This window comes from Tetrapisispora phaffii, chromosome 12 (assembly GCF_000236905.1).
Source record: "Tetrapisispora phaffii CBS 4417 chromosome 12, complete genome".
Taxonomy (NCBI): domain Eukaryota; kingdom Fungi; phylum Ascomycota; class Saccharomycetes; order Saccharomycetales; family Saccharomycetaceae; genus Tetrapisispora; species Tetrapisispora phaffii.
The window spans coordinates 394,261-414,558 of record NC_016531.1 but is presented as its reverse complement, the minus strand read 5'-3'; the positions used below and the strand labels follow the sequence as shown (position 1 = coordinate 414,558).

The following is a 20,298-nucleotide window of genomic DNA, read 5'->3' as shown; positions in this document are numbered from 1 at the left end:
TAAATAGTTTGAGATACAAAGCTCATCAAATTGAATAGTAGTAGTCAATAAGAAGCGTATCGTTGTGAATATGTCGTTGGTTGTTGTTGATTATAAGTTTAATTCCTTTAGGATAAAAATTTCAAGAAACTCTTCACTGAGTAGCATTTTAGTTGAAACTTTGAAACACTTTAAATTGTATGAATCAGAGTCTGATGTACAGAAATGGTATTTTACTAGCTCAAATGTTCCAATAGCGATGGACATACCATGGGTGTTACTAAATGTCCCAACCGGTGTGAAGTTGAAGTTACAAAAAAAGACTACATCAGAAATTGAGTCTCTAGATGAGCCTGAATGTAAATTAATAAAGATCAGATTCCAAATTCCTGGGTCAACACCAATTATCACAAGCATAAATAATCTAGAACGCCTAAATAAAGTAATTGACATACTGGCTGAAGAATATAATTGGGTACATGATAAGAAACTAACAACTCTGCAAGTGTTTTCAAAGAGTATAAAATATGAAGATCTAGCCAATCATTCGTTGGAATCACTGGGCATCGATGGACCTACATCATTAAGACTGAATCTAAAACGTATAGATGGCTTGCAAGCAGCTAATCCTGAACCAGATCAGGATACATCGAACGTGACATCGAAAGCACCAGTTGATCCTGTAAAAAGTGTTTTACAACCCACAGTAGCATCTGAGCAAGAACCAAAAAAACCAAGTCATCAGTTACATGAAGTCTCTGTGTTTATTCCATCTAAAGATTCATATGCACAGATTTTAAAACATAGAGAAACAGATAATGGTGAATTAGCACTAACAGTGGAAGATGCTATACGATATCAAGGATCTCTTGCAAGGAAAACTGGAACCTTTGGTGGACAAATCTTGACAAAACGTTTAAGAGAAAAATATGAGGCAGAGTTGATTGCAAAAAGAGAACCAATTATAGAATGCTTGGTAAGAATTAGATTTCCAGATAGATCAAACATACAAATTGCATTTAAACCTGATGATACAGCAAACAAAATATATGAAGTTGTTTCAAAGTCATTGTTCAAAAGTGATATAGATTTTACTTTAAGCATTTCATATCCATTAACTATTTTGCAAAACGACGATAAACAGTTAGTTAGAGACTTAGACTTCACCTCCAAAACCTTGTTATTATTCAAATCTGATTATGAAGGTCAATATATAAAGAAAGAACTAATGGAATCAGCCCATGATATTTTAGAAGCTGAGGACATGAAGGCTGATAAGGATATTCAATTACAAGAAATACAAAGCTCTGGGAAATTAAAAACAAAGTCGATGATACATCGAAGAGCAAACCAAAGGGTATTAATAAAGTACCCAAATGGTTTAGACCAGGTAAAACATAATTAATTCTGTAAGAAAACAATATATATCTAATGTTGGTATTTGGTTTAGCTATTTACACGTTTAATTAATTTGGTTATGTTAGTCTCTTCTATACTAAATTCTTGGAAAGTGAGTTCTAGATTCTTCCTCCAAGATTCTATGTCATTGTCAATAAACTTCATGCAACACAATATTTCTTCTATTATAGAGTCATTTGAGAAACTTTGTTGTTTAGGTCTCCATAATAATTTATCACTTTTTATCATTTGCCTAACTTTGATGGTAGCTTGAGTTACTCTCTCATTGTTTAATATCCCTGAATCTCCAGTTTTATATCCTGATAATTTTTCGATATATACAGTCTCTAGACCTTTCAGTATGTATTCTTTAGAATCCATAGTTAGCTTCAATCCATATTTTTCACTGATGTAATATATTGCACCTATCAAGCCAGGCCAATCACCAGCAATAATAAATAGTCGTATAAATAATTTGTAAAGTATTTGATCAAATAATAATGTATCACCTTCGGTCATTATGGAAAATAATTGACGATGAGAAAACTGCGGATGTATAAAAGTCTGTGATTTTAATTTTAAAACCATTGAATTCCATGAAAATATATTGGATTTAGGAGCAGCATATTCCTTATGGGCTATTAATACTCTATAATACCTTAAGTATGCCTTACATATCTCAATGTACAAGTTTTTCGTTATAACTCTTCTTTCGTAAAACGTAGAAAATCTGTGAGTTTCATTCATTTTTTCTAATTTGGCGGCTAAGCTTTGGTTAATGATCTGAAAACAGTTATTGAAGTCTCTGTTATCCGTGTAAAATTTTAGCAATTTAGCTAAAAATGTACAATTTATTGGTATTTCGTTTTTTTCTAAGTTATCAATAATCTCAGAAATTTTAGCAGAATATTTTTCAACCTTAGCCTTGTCTCCTTTTCTACATTTTAAGTAAAAGTATTCTAATAACAATGCATAATGATGCGCATTAAGAAATTTATCATTATTATTATCATTGGTTGTGCTCATATTGGATTGTCTGTATTCACTATATTTTAATTCCATTTTTTTCAATAAAAGGATAGCTTTGTTGTACTCATTGTTAGACAGTAAATATTTTATTAGCTCATAGAGTTGTTTAGATTGTGACAGATGATCATTTTTCTCAGTCTCGGTAACAAATTCAAATATCAGTTGATTTAATGCAGGATGCTTTACTAGTGATTTAAAATCTTCATATAGTAATTCAGGAAAGTTATTATTTATATTTAACTCTTTCTGAGTTTCTTTTAATAATATCTGAAATTTAGCAAATGAATCTGTCTTACAATTGGCATCTCTTTTGTAAGCACGTCTTAATTCCTCTACAAATTCAGATGGAGATGCTAGTAAATTCATTCTAGTTGATTTAATCAAATATTTAAGGTTAATGTTATCAACTTTGTTGCTTGTAATAAGTGCGTTTAGTATTTTATATGCAATTGGGATGTTTTGTTTATAAGTCAAATATGAAAGTACCTTGACAATATCATATATACTTAATAACTGTTTTTCATTTAAAAATTCGTAAGCTTGATCTTCACTGCGAAAGAATCTACTCTTTTTACTATTAAGATCATCCTTGTCTCTCAAACCTTTATAACCGAATTCATTTATCATATTAATGAATCGATTAGTTAAAAACACTGTACTTTTAGTGTCATGTATGTAAACTTTTTTCTTTATACCGAAAACCAAAACTTTTGGGGATAAATAAGTGGATTCATTAAATTTGCTGTCGAATTCTACTAATAATCTATCAAATTTCTTTAAAGAATTACTTGTCAAAAAGAGCATTAAGCCTAACTCATACCACCATCTTTCTGAGCACTTATCTTTATATGATGCAAATAAGGAATATGCTTTTTTAAACTTTCCATAATTTACTAATGCATTAATGTAAAATGATTCATTAACTGGGTCTAGCCTAACTTTATTGGAAGCATATAATAAATTTCCGGTTAAATAAATACCTTTACTTCTGAGGGTATCGATTGGTAATAATTTTGCTGTTTCAAATGCGTTAACGAGCTGTGGAATAGTTATTGGTATATCTTGAAATGTTGTTTTCTGAAAATTTTGCTCGAGCTTATCCAGTAAATAAAGAACAAATTTAAAGTTCGCAAATGATTTTAAATTTGGATCTTCTTTTTCTTTTGACATAATTAGTTCTTGAAATATTGCAGTAGGATCTTCCTTTTCATTTTCAATTATCATTTTTTGGTTGTCCAATCTTTCTAATTGTGAACCTTCAATGCCTAATTTTTGATGTTGGTTTATTTCAATATTAGATTCCTCTAACAGAAAATCAAATAAAAGGTTAAATTTTTTTTTCTCATCAGTGGTATCTTGTAAATGTTTCTTTAGTTTATTCAAATTTTTGCTACTTCTATTATAAGGTGATTTTGTAAAATTTAAATAATCTAGAACGAGAGCACTTTCGAAACCATCCTTTAGAGAAGAGGTGTTCAAGTGTTCAAGTCCAAGTCCTTTAAAATTTAACTTACTTATCTCTTCAGGTTTGAAATTTGTGTTAGTTTGTTTATTAATTATAGCATTGTCATTCACCTGGTTCGATCTAAATATATGAGATGCTGGCGTTGTTCTCTTTAATCTGTAGTTTCTAGTTTGATATCGCAGTAATGTATTCAATCGGGTGTATCCCAACATGAATAATATTATTTATATTTTAGAATTAAAGTTTTACAGGTTGGACTAAAACCTTTATTTAGTTTGGTTGTAGTTGCATTCGTATGATTCTTGTTTGCATCACATCTTTTTTTAATATGTCATCTTTTTTTTTTAACAACAAAAATGATGTCTATTTATTTTTCAATCTTTAACCATTTTTTAATACCTAAGAAATCACTCCCATGGACGGGGCGGTTCGTGTTAGCGCCAAAAAATGTAACTGTAAATTATCTGGTATTAATATCAAAATTTAATATGATTAAATTGAGAAGCTGATAAAATGCAGACTATTTGAGTATATGTATTGATTTCTCGAGTAAAATTGTAAGTATGAAAAATCATGTTTCAGACTCGTGTGACAAAATTAATTCATTTAAGAACTTTACCTATTTTTTGTTTTCTAGCATCAATTGAGATCGTTGAATTTTTGGGATGATTGATATATAATAAATAGATATCACTTATTCCAATAAACTTCACTTATGTCCTTTATAATTTAATATAAAACGACAAATATGGAAATAATTACATTTTGTTCCAAAGTTTGCTCTTTCATGGAAAAAACCAAATGTTAAATAAAGGGTGAAAACTCATTATCATTAACAAACTATTAACTTTTGTTTTAAGTTTACTTGTAATTAAACCATTCTCTTACACTATCGAATCAAATAACGATTAAACGTCAGTAATAACAACAACATACATGCACATATAATTACTTTTGTGACTTCAAGTTATTACCGAAACCAAAACTACCATCAATATAAACATCATGACTGCAAAATCAAACTCTACTCTAAAATTACTCTGTCATCTAACACCCTTAACGTCTTTGGTAACCTTTACTTCAGATTCAAATCAAACAACAATACGTACCGCTCCCTATTTACTAATCACTATTATTATTTGTCTGTTTCCTCTTTTATTGACTTTGAGAGAAGGCAAAACAGATAACAGCTAAAGCTGTTGTAAAGAGTACTTATGTAACTAGCAAAAGTTAACATTTGCCACCGAATAAATAACAATACATTTATCTTTGCAAATCAATTTATATTTATTTTTATATTTTTGTGACACAAAAAACAGACAAAATCCCAAATTATCAATTTAGCCGCCGTCACTATGTACGATTAATTTATCCAAAACCGGGTAATGAAGTTTTAATATTGATGAGGGCAAAGCCTTTTCCAATTTTTCAGTTTTGGAAAATTGTAGACGAAGCAATGGAAATTGAAGATGAAAAATTTTCATTTAATATAAAAGAGATTAGAAAAAACATAATACATGAATAATGCATAAGCAGATGTAAGTTTCAATTGATTAATACTGTTCTTTTTTCTTATAATTATAGTAGTACTGCATAAAATTAACAACAAAGAAAAATGTCTTTAGGTACTTTATATGTTAATGCATCTCCAAGATCTATCCCAGCCAAATGTATTATTGAAGGTTTGGGTTTAGATGTCAAAATCGAAACTCTGGCATCTGCTGATGATAAATTTGCTGCCAAGTTTCCAATTAAGAAGTTCCCAACTTTCGAAGGTGCTGATGGTTTCAAGATTCACGAAGTCGTTGCCATTTGTCAATACTGTATGTTTTAATGATGAAACTTTTTTTTTGGATGGTGAAATTTGGAAAATGATATAATAAACTTTTTTTACAATGATGAGAAACATTTACTTATTTTTACAGTTATCCCTGTCTGAATGTGTGTAAATTGGTAATATCACATATGTCGATAATTTTTACTCTGAAGTTAAATGTTTATTATAATTTTCAATTTCTATTCAAAATTAACAATGATTAATGAATTTATTTTACTAACAGATTAATACTTTTTCTTTTTCTCTGAATTTCATTTTGAAATCTAAACGAAAAGAAAAATAGATCCCTTTCAATTTAGTGATTAATTTATCTGATGATGAAGAAGCTAAGAAGGCCTTATTAGGTGCTAACATCAAACAACAAGCTTTAGTTTCTATGTGTACTTCTTTTTTCAACACCGACAGTATCAATTGCTTAGCTCAAGCAATGTTAATGGCTAAAGGTGTGATTCCTTTCAACAAGAAGGTCTTTGACGAAAAATTAAACACTTACAAATACTACTGTAGTGTTATGGACAGAAAATTAAGAGATTGTACCTTCTTAACTTCTGAAGACATCAGTTTGGGTGATATCTTTGGTGCTGCCAACTTTGGTTTTGCTTTCACAACTATGTTAGGTAAAGCTGAAAGAAAGCAATATCCAAACCTTGTTAGATACGTTCAAACTGTTTTTGCTTCTCCATTTTTCAAGACTGAAGGTGCTCAACTAAAATTCATCGATACTGCTTTAGCTTTTGTTCCTCCAAAGAAGGAAAAGAAAGAAAAGAAGGAACAACCAGCTGCTGATAAGAAGGAAGCTAAGCAAGCTGAAAACGCTGAACCAGCTCCAGAAAAGAAAGCTAAGCATCCATTAGAAGCTTTAGGTAAGGCTACTTTTGTCTTAGATGATTGGAAGAGAAAATACTCTAATGAAGACACCAGACCGGTTGCTTTACCATGGTTCTGGGAACACTACAATCCAGAAGAATATTCTCTATGGAAGGTTGAATACAAATATAACGATGAATTAACTCAAACTTTCATGTCTAACAACTTAGTCGGTGGTTTCTTCAACAGATTATCTGGTTCCATCAAGTACATGTTCGGTTCTTTAGTTGTCTACGGTGTCAACAATGATAATGGTATCGTTGGTGCTGTTTTAGTCAGAGGTCAAGAATATGCTCCAGCTTTTGATGTCGCTCCAGATTGGGAATCTTACTCTTACGTTAAGTTAGATGCCTCTAAGGAAGAAGACAAGGCTTTTGTTAACAACATGTGGGCTTGGGATGAACCTGTTATCGTCAACGGTGTCGCAAAGGAAATTGCTGACGGTAAGGTCTTAAAATAATCTTGTAATTAATGAGTATTTATAACGATATTTGAAATGTATTAATATTATATAAACTAGTAATAGAAATTAGGACAAGGTTATATTATGAAATTTCATTATTTATGAATATTATTATTATTATATTATAAACTTTATAAGTTTTTATTTACATGAAAAGGAAAATGTTATTTCTTTATTATATTCTAATAAGAAAAGGAATAATCAAATGCAATAAAATATACTCTCCTGTACATCATCATGTTAAGCAGTAAAAAATCTTTGTAAGTGCAACAATCTAACTTCTGAATTGCCTTTCATATATTCATTGAATGAAGAAGCATCGAGAATTTCACAGTCTCTATATAATGCCATTATTGAATCGAAAAAAGATTCATTATTTTCGACATCCTTCACCGAATGTAGGATGTCATTATTACGAAGCAGCATTGCGTGCATTATTGAAACTAACTTGTGTTCTTCCAAATTTTTAAAATCTCTTAGAGTAGGTAAAATATAATTTTCCATGAAGCGTATGAAAGAATTTTGAAAAATCAAACGATTAGATATCGACAATCGTCTACTTTTCATATTGCGTAAAATTAAGAATATGAGAGGAGTTTCCAACTTCAAACCGTTTCTATCTATAACGTTAGAGGCAAAGTTAAAAGCACCTTTAGCTATGACCACCTTAATGAATTCGTATGCAATTGATTTTGGAATTTTAGAAGTTGTTGAAGTTTCTAATGTGTTATAAAGCATTGATAAATTAATAATATTTTCTGTGTTGCGAGTACTTAAATTCCCAGCTTTATTAACCAATTCTTTTTTTAAATTATCTAGAAGAATAAAGTTATCTTCTTTTTCAACAATAATCTGCACTAATGCCTCTAGTTCTTTATAATGCCTACAATTTCTAATATAAAATTCAAAAACTTTAGGTTCATTTATTTTGTTGAGAATTCCTCCAATATTAATCGCATACTCCATTTTCCTAGAAATCGCATCGTCCCAATTTACTGATAATCTATCTATAAGATTTAAGTACGTGGTGACTATTGAAGTTTTATTAAGATTATTAGTATTTTCGATAATATTAAACAAAAGTGTCTTACTTTTATCCAAACAACCGCTTTTGATGTACATGTTCAGAATATGCTGTTTCGTTGTTGAGGATAGCCCAAGATTACTTATTTCGTTATTGAACACATCCTCCAAAAAGTTTAAAAATGTCATCATTTCTGTCCTTAATTTTTCAGAATCAATATTGTTTTCTTCAACTGTGTGAAAAATTTGTAATAATAAATCATCAATAACTCTGATATTATTTATACTTCCCTGAAAAAGATTCTCAACAGATTTAATCAGTAAAATGCACGTTTTATCAGATTTGATATGATTTTGAAGTATATACAAGTAAAAATCCTCTAAAAAATATTTAGAGTCTTCTGATTTACACAGTTTGTTTGCGACAGAATCAAAATCGTTTACATTAAGTGAAATTTCTTCATTATTTTCTAACTTATTGATAAAATTTTTTAGAGAATCATACTTAAATATATTAATTTTAACTTTCGAATGTTTGTGTGCAGATTCAGTTAAACTAATAAAATTCCCAATGTTCATATTTTTTTCTTTGATTATTTCCCGATTATTCTTGATCCACTTTGAAATATTTCTAACGGATTTAAAGGTTAATCTATTATCAAATGAAATAGTGGTATGTTGATTTTGATCAGTTTTCATAATTGGCATAATCCCTTTACCACTTAGCAACTGAGGTTTAACTTCAGTGCAACATAATGTCATTCCTTCAATTTTCGAAGGTTTATAAAATGGATGTGCAATCTTAGTAACTTCAGAATTGCCTCTGTCATTATATTTCACCCTATGTAGCATCGAATTGCTGAATTTACCTTTCCGGATAGCTTGTGAAGCTAAAGAATAACACCTAACATTTTGTCGATTCATGGTGATTTTCAATTTTGCTGATCCTCGGGTAAAATCTCTTTTTAGAAAAGAGTGAACAGAGTGCTTAGATGTTTCAAATAAACTTTGAAAACAATCATACATCAACTTGTGTATACTGTCTCGTTTTATTATCCTTAACTCTGGAAATCATCATACTTTCTGTATAGTTTATATTTTTTTCTTTCATTTTTGGTTGAAATGAAAAATATCAGCAACAAATGTAGGTCACGTGATTCACACGACGTTAATTTTAACCTACTGTATAAGAATGAGTGGGTTGTAGAATAGACACATTTTTACTTCTGTTTGACGACATCAGAAGCAATGAGCCATCATCAGAAGCAGATTCAATATCAATTATTGAGTATACTTCTATTGGGTCTGCGTTATTGCTTTGGCTTGCGACATTTTCTCTGTTAGACAGAGCTTCATACCTAAGCGTTGCAATGTTACGCTTTAACGACCATAATAGTGTACTGGATATAGCATTTGCCAACGTTACTGGGTACAGGTTCCATCCTAACCATGATAGAGCATCCAGAAACAGTAATACATCGACTAATAAACATAAAAGACCTAATAAAAATGTAGGCAAGGACCATAATGCGCATATTAAGGTGAATCTAGTGTTATTTTTGTATCTATTGGTAGATGACAAAATGACCATTACCCAGAGTAGAAATTCAAATACCAAGGCTATCGGATGTACCACAAGGATTTTGGTAACACGGATATTAGTAAACGATGGTAAAAAATTTTTTGGATTCGAAGCATTCAGGTTTTTTGTGGGATAGCCAATACGTCTTTTAGTACAAATATTATCGTGGTGTTTCTCGCACCAACCATATACACCATATACTTTATCATGATCTTCAGCCAGTTTTATAGAATGCACTATAGGTACCGTCAAATTAGGTATAATGTGGAAGAGAAATGAGTATGTAGTCAAAGATATTATTACTATTCTTTTTATTGTTAGCAAATTCATTGAAACTTTAATATCATCCTCTTTTTCTTGATAAGTTTACGGACTTTAGATATCAATCACAATTTAGCTATATTCGTGACTATATCCTTATCTGGTAACAATTTACTATTCAAATATCTTCATATTTAACTTTATATATCATCGGTTATAGTTATTGTCTAGATAGAGAGGCTGGGCGGTTCAGCATTTAGTTTTTGATTCTTAGCGCTACAACGTACAAAAAGATATAAAAATTTAATGAACGATTTTAAGATGCGATGAGATGGTAACTGTTAAAATATACAATGTATAAAACATGAACATATGAATATATTGACCGATCTTAGTCAATATATATAGAGATAATATCTGTCTGTATTTGTAAACATTTAAGAAATTGAAAACAGAAATTGAAATTAGTTATTTCATTGCGTTGCTAGGGAACATATTCGAGACAATATGAGTGAGAGTGGTAAAATATCAAAGAAAGTGCATCCATTTAAAAGAGCTAGAAAGGATGTCATGTATTTTGATGATCAAACTAATGAACATAATACGGATTCAAGTTCTTCAGGTACTGATGGCAGAAAATTAAATAGTGATAACCTGAAGAAGAAAGCTCTTGATCTGCTTTCAATCCGTAAAACTTTACCCGTTTATATGAATAAAGATGAAATCATGTCTCACATTAATTCAAATCAAGTAACTGTGCTGATCGGTGAAACTGGTTCTGGTAAATCGACACAAATCCCTCAATTCATATTGGAGGACATTTACAAGAGTAAAAAACATGGATCAATTGGTGTCACACAACCTCGTAGAGTTGCTGCTATTAATTTAGCAACCCGTGTTGCCAGTGAACATGGTTGTAACGTCAGTGACCAAGTTGGATACTCTGTTAGATTTGATAATTCTACTACTTCCAGGACCAGGCTAAAGTACCTTACAGATGGTATGCTGCTGAGAGAATTGATGATGGACAAGAATTTAAAAGAATATAATACGATTATTATTGATGAAGCACATGAAAGAACAGTTTTAACGGATTTAATTTTAGGTTTTCTAAGGACTTTATTAGAGACCAAAAGAAAAGATTTGAAAGTCATTGTGATGTCTGCAACTTTACAAGCAGAAAAATTCAGTAAATTTTTTGCAGATGCCCCAATTCTTTTTGTCGAAGGTCGTAAGTTTGACGTTACACAATATTATTTACCAGATCCTTGTGATGACATTGTTGATTATGTCATTAAGACTTGCGTTCAGATTAATCAAAGAGAACAAACTGGTGACATTTTATGCTTCTTACCTGGTCAAGAGGAGATTGATAAATGTGTTACAGTATTAAACAAAATTGCCCAGCCATTAACAAAGGATGAAAAAGTCCCATTGTTAGTGGGATATCCATTATATGCTGCCTTACCCCCTGCCCAACAAACTTTAATTTTCAATAAGATAAAAGGTTTTAAAAGAAAAGTAGTTTTCAGTACCAATATTGCAGAAACATCTGTCACTATCCCTGGTATTCGTTATGTCGTTGATTCTGGTTTGCGTAAAGTTAAAGTTTGGAGACATCAATTAGGGTTAGCTACTTTACTTACGGTTCCAATTTCACAAGCGAGTGCCATGCAAAGAAGTGGTAGAGCTGGCAGAGAGGCTGATGGTAAAACATTCAGACTTTACAGAGAAGCTGATTTCGTTAAGTTACCACCACAAAGTGAGCCAGAAATCGTCAGATCTGATGTCACATCTCCATTATTGATGTTGAAGAAAGCTGGTGTAGATGACATTGTCAACTGGACTTGGTTTGAGAATCCTGGTAAGAATGCTATTGCAATGGGTTTACAAGAGTTATATCAACTAGGTGCATTGGACGATTCCGGTCATATTACCGAAAAGGGTGAGCAGATGTCATTGTTACCATTACAACCACATTTGAGTAGTGTCCTAATTTCTGCTAACCAAAACGGATGTTTAATAAAAGTAATTGACATTGTCTCCTGTTTAAGTGTTGAAAATTTATTATTAAACCCACCAGCGGAATTAAGAGATGAAATTAATGAACAAAGGTTATCTCTGTGTAATAACGGTTCTAAATATGGTGATCTAATAATGATGAAAGAATTATTTGATGTATATTTCTATGAGTTGGAACAAAATAATAAAGATTCCGGCGAAAGAAGTGAATGGTGTAAACAATTAGCAATTTCATACCGTGGCTTTAAGAATGTTGTCAAAGTTAGAGAACAACTGAGAATGTATTGTAAGAAATTATTCACCGAAGATAAATCCCAGAAGAAGAACAAGAAGAAGTTTGATACTAATTTTGATGATGAGGAAGATGAAGAACATTCCAGTAAATTAAAGGGTAACCAAGAAGAAATAACAGCCATACTCAAATGTTTTTTAAGCGGGTTCTCAAAGAACGTTGCAATTGGCATGCCAGATAGATCGTACAGAACTGTCACAACAGGAGAAACCATTAGTGTGCACCCATCATCTATGTTGTTTCTAAACAAGAATTGTCCTGGTATAATGTACATAGAATACGTTTTCACTACCAAGAGCTATGCTAGAAACGTGAGCAGAATCGAATTATCATGGTTACAAGAACTCCTAAACACCAGTTCAGCAGTCATTAAGGAAAAAATCTAGAGCCCTATGCACAATATAATACACATGTAAAATACCATTTCGCATATTATAGAATTATGTAAATCGAGGATAAACATATATATAAATTAAATCCAACTATTAAATTTATCGAGATAGAACTCTTAGCTTTATCCTCCCAATACATTTCCCACAATAAACTTTCATTTGATAACTTTGTTGTTTCAATGTGTATATATCCATAGCAATACATATTAGTTTTCAATATTTTTGAAAAATGACTGACTATGGAAAGATCAGTCATAATGTCAAATTTCGTATGCGGTAACAATGAAGTCCGAATAAGGTTAGAAAAGTGAATCAGTGAAAAAAAACGATGAGGTATAAAATATTATCATATAAGTCGATGAGCAAGTTCATAAAATTTAACAATTAAGTTTGAAGTTGAGATTGCAGTTTGTTTACATGCCAATTCCCTTAAGCAACATAGGAGAATAGTGATAATACCGTATATATACCAGGACTCGACTGAACAAAATGAGATCTAGTTTAAGGTTGCTGAACAATGCTTCCAAAGTCATTGATAAATATTCTTTGTACGTTCCAAAAGATGGTGTTTTTCCAAAAGGCTTTCAAGTTGCGTCTACCGCTACAGGTGTTAAGAAGAATGGTTCTCTTGATTTGGGTATTATTAAGAATATAAATACCTCACGTCCTTCAAATGCTGCTGCTGTTTTCACTACTAATAAATTTAAGGCTGCCCCCGTATTAGTTTCTAAAAAAGTATTAGAAGTAACTTCTGGAAAAGGTATCAATGCGATCGTGATAAATTCAGGTTGTGCAAATGCAGTGACTGGGGATGTTGGTTTGAAAGACGCTAATGAAATGATCAATTTGGTAAATGAAAATATGAAAAATAAAGACTCGACATTGGTCATGTCTACTGGTGTAATTGGTCAAAGGTTACAAATGGATAAGATCTCAAAAGGTATAAAGGATATTTTCAGCCAGGACAAATTTGGGGATGATTTTAATTCATGGTTGAATGTGGCTAAATCCATATGTACTACTGACACATTCCCAAAGATAGTCTCATCAAAATTTAAATTACCTGATGGGAAAGAATATACATTAACTGGTATGGCTAAAGGTGCTGGCATGATATGTCCTAATATGGCTACTCTATTGGGTTACATCATAACTGATTTACCAATCGAAAGCAAAGCTTTACAACAAATGTTACGTTATGCTACCAACAGATCTTTTAATTGTATTAGTGTGGACGGTGATATGAGTACAAACGATACAATTTCTATGATAGCAAATGGTGCAATTGACATTCCAGAAATTACGATCTCATCTGCAGAATATCAACAAATACAATCACAAGTCACTGCATTTGCGCAACAACTAGCTCAATTAGTCGTTCGTGATGGTGAAGGTTCTACAAAATTCGTCACAATTAACGTTAATAATTCATTAAACTTTGAGGACGCAAACAAGATTGCAAAAACTATATCAAATTCAATGTTAGTGAAAACAGCATTATACGGTCAAGATGCTAACTGGGGTAGAATATTGTGTGCAATTGGTTATACAGAATTAACTGATTTAAAATCATTGGATATTAATAAAATTAACGTAAGTTTTGTAGCAACGGATAATTCTGAACCAAACGAATTAAAGTTAATTGTAAACGGTGTACCTCAACTGGATATTGACGAAACATTTGCATCAAAACTATTATCACTAGATGATTTAGAAATATCTATCAATCTTGGTACAGGTAAAGAAACTGCAAAATTTTGGACCTGTGATCTGTCTCATGAATATGTGACAATCAACGGTGATTACCGTTCCTAAGAAAATTATATAAACTAATAACAAATTAAAAATACTTAAATAGAATTGATTTTTAAACATACATTAAGAGGATGAAAATTATCAGCCCTGGTTTGGGCACTTATAATTGCCTAAAATCAAAACAACTACAACTTCCTGACTAAGAGGTACTCAATTTTTATGTTAGGGGATACTTGATAACTTATGGTTTTTGATGAGTAGTTGATAGTGGACACAGTCAACTCATACTGATAATGGTAGGTCCCCAGTATTCTCAAATACAGATGTTCCTACGAAGTTATTTAAAAAAGACTTTATAAAAGGTTTAAGCTTTACGGTGTAATTAATCTATTAAGTTTTATTTATAAAATATCTACATATCTGTGACCCAAACCATTGAATATAATACTATTTTGGGTTTAGTTCATCTGGTTTACCGAATTGCCTTCTTATACATTAACGGAAATGTTATAATGAAAGGGCTATGTCTGCCGGTATTAACTTTAAGTCAAATATTATTCTCTAAGGGTTCTATTTATTGGAAATAAGCTCAGTTAAAGGGATATCCAATTCTTTTATCACCTTTTGTTCAACATCTGGCATCTCCATTAAACCATACACAGCGATCGTTAATAGACCTAAAATACCTGCAAGGCATGAAAATGTCATGGCGACTACACCTTTAGCAGTGAAACCACTTGGAATGGATTTTTGTTGAATATTTTGACCAGTTAAATCAGTATAATCGGCTATATTACCTGCTGCGTTACCTTGGTACAAAACACCAACATTATTACATACATCGATACTGTTTTGAGTTAAAGCTTGTGACGATTCTGCTTGTATACTTTCGGGATCTTCAATTAAGACAATTGCCAAGCCCTGAATTGTATGCCATTCTATATGACAATGGAAGAACCAAACACCAGGATTGTCAGCTTTAAATCTAATGACAAAATTTGATTGCGGATTAACATAAATTGTGTCTCTCATCATTGGATATTGTGGGAAGCTATCGACATCATCATCATCAAACGGATGTGGATCCTCTCCAGCATCAGCATCATATGGACGATCTCTCCAAATGGTTTGGAAAGTATGACCATGTAAATGGAAAGGGTGCTTACCAGTATCTAGATTATTAAGAACGATATCCACAATCTGATCTTTTTCCAGAACGAATGAATTTGTATTTGTACCATAGATAGCAGCATTTGTAGCTTCTTCCCCTGCTGAAAGCACTGTCATCAAAGTAGGAACCTTTGGAGTGGTATAAGTGATATTATTGAAGAAAGCATAATTTATACCATCGATTAAATTATCCATTTGTAGATCTAAAGTAATTCTATAATCAGCTTCGTCATAAAGTTCAGTTTTGTTATAAGGAACTAGATAAAAATCATCGAGATAGTCATCTATTGAGTCAACAAAGTTTTCTGAAGGTTTGTCTGCATCTGAATTATATGTTAAATAGGATGTTGCATTCAATTGCAAGTCAGATGGAATTATATCTAACATAGTGTCATCGAATTTTTGCATGATGGCGAAATTCTTGCTAGTATCACTTTTAGTTGTCAGAAGGAAAGAGTAACGTTGAGCAATAGTCAAATACAACATATCTGTAGTATTTCTTTCTGTGAAGACACCGTCTACCTCGACAACAGTCATATTATGATCCTCGATCCAAAAGTATTGGGAGACAAACCCACCTGTGTTAACCAATCTTACTAAATATGTTGTATCGGGTTCCACATTCCAAGTCAAGTTCATTGTATTATTAATGATCAAATTTTGTGGGATTGGTTCAGCACCAGTTGGATTAAACAAGTTCATGAAGGCTGGCATTAGTTCACCACTTGTTTTATGGTACCATTCACCAATTTCCAAAGTCACTTCCTCGTCGTATTCGTAAGGGAAGTTTTCAGTATCTTCGATAATGAACTTACCTTTAAAACCATCTTGGTATTGACCAGCAGTATGAGAATGATACCAATAGGTACCGATATTATCTTCTACAGTGAAATTATACAACATAGTGTCACCTGGAGCAATAGGACATTGAGTCAAAAATGGCGGACCATCGAACTGGTTTTGACCTTTCAGAAATAAACCGTGGACGTGAAGAGTAGTATTAGCATCAGTGAATCCATTATTTAGGTAAATTTCCACCCTATCACCCTTACTAACTCTAACGTCAGGCCATGGATATTCACCATTACAAGTGATTACTTCTCTTCCCTTAACACCATCGACGTTATAGGTTCCCCAACCGGTAGTCCAATTGAAAGTATGTGTTTGAGCAGAAGTAAACGAGAAAAATGAAGCTACTAAAAGTAATTTAGTCATCGCAGTCAATGTCATCTTGAGTTTTTGCTTCAATTATAATGTCTAATATTGTGTCTTAGTGTTAGCTGGAAAACAATAACAATAGCAGATACAGCAAACTTGGAAGAACTACGCCATAACCAGGAGATTAAAAAAGAGAAAAATATTCACTGAAACCAACGCTTTATATGGGTCAATTTGTAAATTAGTTTAGAAGCTCGTAAGCTAATAAAACATTCATCTCATCTCATCTCGTTTCTTCAGAATAATTTTTGTTGCAACAACGTCACAGATGTTGTAATGTAGACCAAGCTGATCTCTACCTAAATTATACGAAGAATAAAGAAATTCGAGACCAGTTTGCACCTCTGAATCGACCAATATGTTTATTGATAAGAAAACATCTCTCCTCTTACTTTCCCAATCAGTAGCTAAAAGACTACAATGCACCGAGGAACAAGTACAATGGTCAGCACTTAACAACGCAGAGGATAAACGACCGCCGCCATTTACATACCAAATAGGACAAAGCATAAGAACAGCATCTCCTAAATTACAACAACACACACCCACCAACCCACCTGCAGAATGAGACAGAAGAGGGACCATGGAAGCTCACCATATACAGTAGCCTTACGGCTGTCGCATCATCAAGGACACCGAAATAATGTTATTGACTTATTCGAACATTGTGCAGCTTCGTCCAAAAATAAAAACAAGATTAAAGGAGATTCAATTAGGTTAGGATAAATCAGATTCTGATCTGTGCTAATACACTAATCCTGTTCTTACCATCCTGGAGATGGCATAAGCACACAGATAGCGACTGCATTAACAAGTTACATCGCCATAAACAGTTCGAACACTCAGACCATATACTGCGGTGTTTGTTATACAGGAAACAGTATCCCAATATCTAATTACTATATCTGGCTGCTTTCGTTAACAAACTATCGGTACAAAAATCAGTAAGTGTCAACTTTTAACAAGTAGCACTCACTCTTACGATCTAACATTGACTCTAATAGTTGCATCTTCGTAATTACACCCATCTATTTACTATTTTGAAAGCGTCGCGACAGAGGTGAAAAATTGTGAGGGACGGGAACCTGTGTGTGTCTATTGCTTTTGAGAAGAGAGGAGAGAACAGGAAAGGCTGGTTACTCTTGACTGCAAGATGCGATCAACAAAGGTGGTTAAGGAAGCAACGCTTGTAAATACTTAGGTTTAGGTTTAGGTTAAAGAGACTGTATTGTGTTTTATAAAATTTTTTTATGTTAATTTGTGGTTATATAGGAGAGTTTTCGTTTTGGTTTTAGGTGTTTTTATAATATCTCTAAGTTATGGTAATCGGTCTCGTGGAAGAATGAACAAAGGATGGTTCGATCGTTGAACTTGGAACCTTGTAGTTGTTGCATTGCTTGCCTGGCTTGGGCGATGTTAGAGAAGAGGATGTATATGTTACCGACATTTTCGTGAAGATGGCTGAAGTTTAGGAGGTAGTTTGCATTTGGTTGGATAATTTTCATGTCTTGTATCGGGTCTTTTTCTTCTTGTTTGTTGAATCGTTCATAAAAGGTGTCTTTGATTTCGTCTATGAAAGCAACATTTTTTAAGTCCAATGGGTCTACACAGTTCAGTAATAGTAATACCCGGGATTCAAATACATTGTTATGCTGGCCAACTATTTTAGGTAGGGATTGGAAAGTGAGGTCTTCTGGGTTTTGCACTCGGTCTGTGTAGTTTGGTTTACACAATGTGAATTTCTCTTGTAGTATCGAAAACGCTTTGCTAGAGGAATCATCACTGTTATCGTTCTTAGTATTATCAAGTTTTAACACGACACAGTTTGTGAACTCTTTTTCCGAGGTACGGAATTCGGTCAAGTCTGCAATCACAGGCGGTGGAGGTGGTGGTGGCATCGTTGACGAGTCATTTGTGGTCGTACTGGTCTCTGTAACTTGCTTGCCACTCGCAAGCAAGGAGTCATTCCTGACCTCGGCAGTGTCTCTAGATTTTCTATAAACTGGCTTGAGATGAGAGATGTTCTTGACACCCAGATCTTCAAGTTGTTTCCTGATTTTATCATCGCTCAACTCACCCTCACTCTCTGTTATATCAAAGTCTTGAATACATATAATCTCTCTGTCACATAATTCGCTGGTGTGGCCAGTCTGCAATACAAAACATCCAGGTCTGCTCCATTCAATGTCAGGAGTTGGGACGTTTAACTTTCTGTTAATGTAGTTTTGACAACCAAGGATGACAGTACTGATTTCCATACAATCGAACTCTAGAACTATATTATCGGAGTTGTGTCTAACGTCTTTTAAGTCATAGTCGTAGTCGAAACTGTTTATTATATCACCAACAATCTTTCTTATCTCAACAACTATGGAAGCGATGTTGAGACGTTCATCTTTCAATGTGATAACCACCTGTGAATTTGTTTTGGAGAATTTAATGTTCTCGACAGCATCGTCTTCGAATAGAATCCTAGTTCTTCTGCTCTTTCTACCTCTATGATACACCACACTAGCCAGTTTCCTTTTGTCGACAATCTGCGGTTGACCAGGTTGAGGAAATAAACCAGAAAGTTTGGCTCTCTCAGCAGCTACTTTTTCAAACCCCTTTGGAGTCTTGTCCCATCTAGATGGTTTCATGCGCTCTCGTTTGTCAATAGATATGACATCCTGCAGTTGTAGATCAGGACCCACCGTCCTTGGATTCCGTTGGTAATCTCTTGCGTGTGGATTCCTATCATTATTCTGTTGGTATCTCTCTCCTGATCTGTACCGCTGGTTAGAATAGTTATTTTGATATCTTTGGTATCTAGTATTTCTACCATCGTTATCATAACCATGGTTAGAATTGCTATACTCTGCTTGCCTATTATTATTGCCATCTCGTCTGTTGTAAGCATTAGGGCCAGTACCTCTCCTTGGATCATCGACTCCGTTCTTGCCACTCCCTGGTCCAAATCTTGATGGTTTACGAACATTCATACTTTGCGCCTGAGTACCATTGTACTTCTGTCTCCTATTTAGTTCCAAAATGTTTTTTTGCTCATCGGAACCTTCTCCTGCATGGCCCATTGAAGCAATAATTTTCGATCTCAAATCCTCCAAAGAATTACCATTATTAGACATTTTTTCCTGAATCTTAGTCTTAGATCACTGCTGTTCAGTTCATACCATCACTGCACATTCAAACTATATATAGATATATATATTAACCATCTTCATTTATGTTTTTTTCTTATATGTTACAGCATTCTCATTCACATTAACATTTTTGGAATTATGTTGCAGGCAAATTTTTCAAATCGAATAGGGCATTCGTACGTTCTCGTTTTTTATATTCTTGGCATATGCAGTAACTGTGAAAAATCGAAGATATGTATTTGCCAAGTATCCTATAATTCATAACTATCAAATAAACTGAAGACTGAAAGGTTTTCATGCCACAATTCAACCAAATACTCTCAAGTGTTCCCAAGTTTTTAATATCAGAAACCATATAGCATTGAAATTTGTCCTGTTGATTTATACATTGATTATCTCTGCTTA

The 20,298-nt window shown here is 32.8% G+C and overlaps 9 protein-coding genes across 9 annotated transcripts; 4 read left to right on the top strand and 5 right to left on the bottom strand.

Moving 5' to 3' along the window:
• Positions 1-70: 70 nt before the first annotated feature.
• Positions 71-1,384, top strand: UBX4 (Ubx4p; the record flags this gene model as incomplete). Its single annotated transcript, XM_003687935.1, has 1 exon — positions 71-1,384. One exon carries the CDS (start codon positions 71-73, stop codon positions 1,382-1,384), a length of 1,314 nt encoding a protein of 437 aa, XP_003687983.1.
• Positions 1,385-1,425: 41 nt separating this feature from the next.
• Positions 1,426-4,083, bottom strand: SOV1 (Sov1p; the record flags this gene model as incomplete). Its single annotated transcript, XM_003687934.1, has 1 exon — positions 1,426-4,083. The coding sequence occupies one exon, from the start codon at positions 4,081-4,083 to the stop codon at positions 1,426-1,428; it is 2,658 nt and encodes an 885-aa protein (XP_003687982.1).
• Positions 4,084-5,486: 1,403 nt separating this feature from the next.
• On the top strand, positions 5,487-7,035 carry TEF4 (translation elongation factor EF1B gamma; the record flags this gene model as incomplete). The annotated part of the gene is made up of 2 exons (XM_003687933.1): positions 5,487-5,694; positions 6,008-7,035. 2 exons carry the CDS (start codon positions 5,487-5,489, stop codon positions 7,033-7,035), a joined length of 1,236 nt encoding a protein of 411 aa, XP_003687981.1.
• A 243-nt stretch (positions 7,036-7,278) lies between these two features.
• On the bottom strand, positions 7,279-9,087 carry AEP1 (Aep1p; the record flags this gene model as incomplete). The annotated part of the gene is made up of 1 exon (XM_003687932.1): positions 7,279-9,087. The coding sequence occupies one exon, from the start codon at positions 9,085-9,087 to the stop codon at positions 7,279-7,281; it is 1,809 nt and encodes a 602-aa protein (XP_003687980.1).
• Positions 9,088-9,235: 148 nt separating this feature from the next.
• Positions 9,236-9,973, bottom strand: RIM9 (Rim9p; the record flags this gene model as incomplete). The annotated part of the gene is made up of 1 exon (XM_003687931.1): positions 9,236-9,973. The coding sequence occupies one exon, from the start codon at positions 9,971-9,973 to the stop codon at positions 9,236-9,238; it is 738 nt and encodes a 245-aa protein (XP_003687979.1).
• A 438-nt stretch (positions 9,974-10,411) lies between these two features.
• DHR2 (RNA helicase) lies at positions 10,412-12,604 on the top strand (the record flags this gene model as incomplete). Its single annotated transcript, XM_003687930.1, has 1 exon — positions 10,412-12,604. The coding sequence occupies one exon, from the start codon at positions 10,412-10,414 to the stop codon at positions 12,602-12,604; it is 2,193 nt and encodes a 730-aa protein (XP_003687978.1).
• A 495-nt stretch (positions 12,605-13,099) lies between these two features.
• ARG7 (glutamate N-acetyltransferase) lies at positions 13,100-14,425 on the top strand (the record flags this gene model as incomplete). The annotated part of the gene is made up of 1 exon (XM_003687929.1): positions 13,100-14,425. The coding sequence occupies one exon, from the start codon at positions 13,100-13,102 to the stop codon at positions 14,423-14,425; it is 1,326 nt and encodes a 441-aa protein (XP_003687977.1).
• A 510-nt stretch (positions 14,426-14,935) lies between these two features.
• On the bottom strand, positions 14,936-16,765 carry FET3 (ferroxidase FET3; the record flags this gene model as incomplete). The annotated part of the gene is made up of 1 exon (XM_003687928.1): positions 14,936-16,765. The coding sequence occupies one exon, from the start codon at positions 16,763-16,765 to the stop codon at positions 14,936-14,938; it is 1,830 nt and encodes a 609-aa protein (XP_003687976.1).
• Positions 16,766-18,054: 1,289 nt separating this feature from the next.
• On the bottom strand, positions 18,055-19,878 carry MUD2 (Mud2p; the record flags this gene model as incomplete). The annotated part of the gene is made up of 1 exon (XM_003687927.1): positions 18,055-19,878. One exon carries the CDS (start codon positions 19,876-19,878, stop codon positions 18,055-18,057), a length of 1,824 nt encoding a protein of 607 aa, XP_003687975.1.
• Positions 19,879-20,298: the final 420 nt, after the last annotated feature.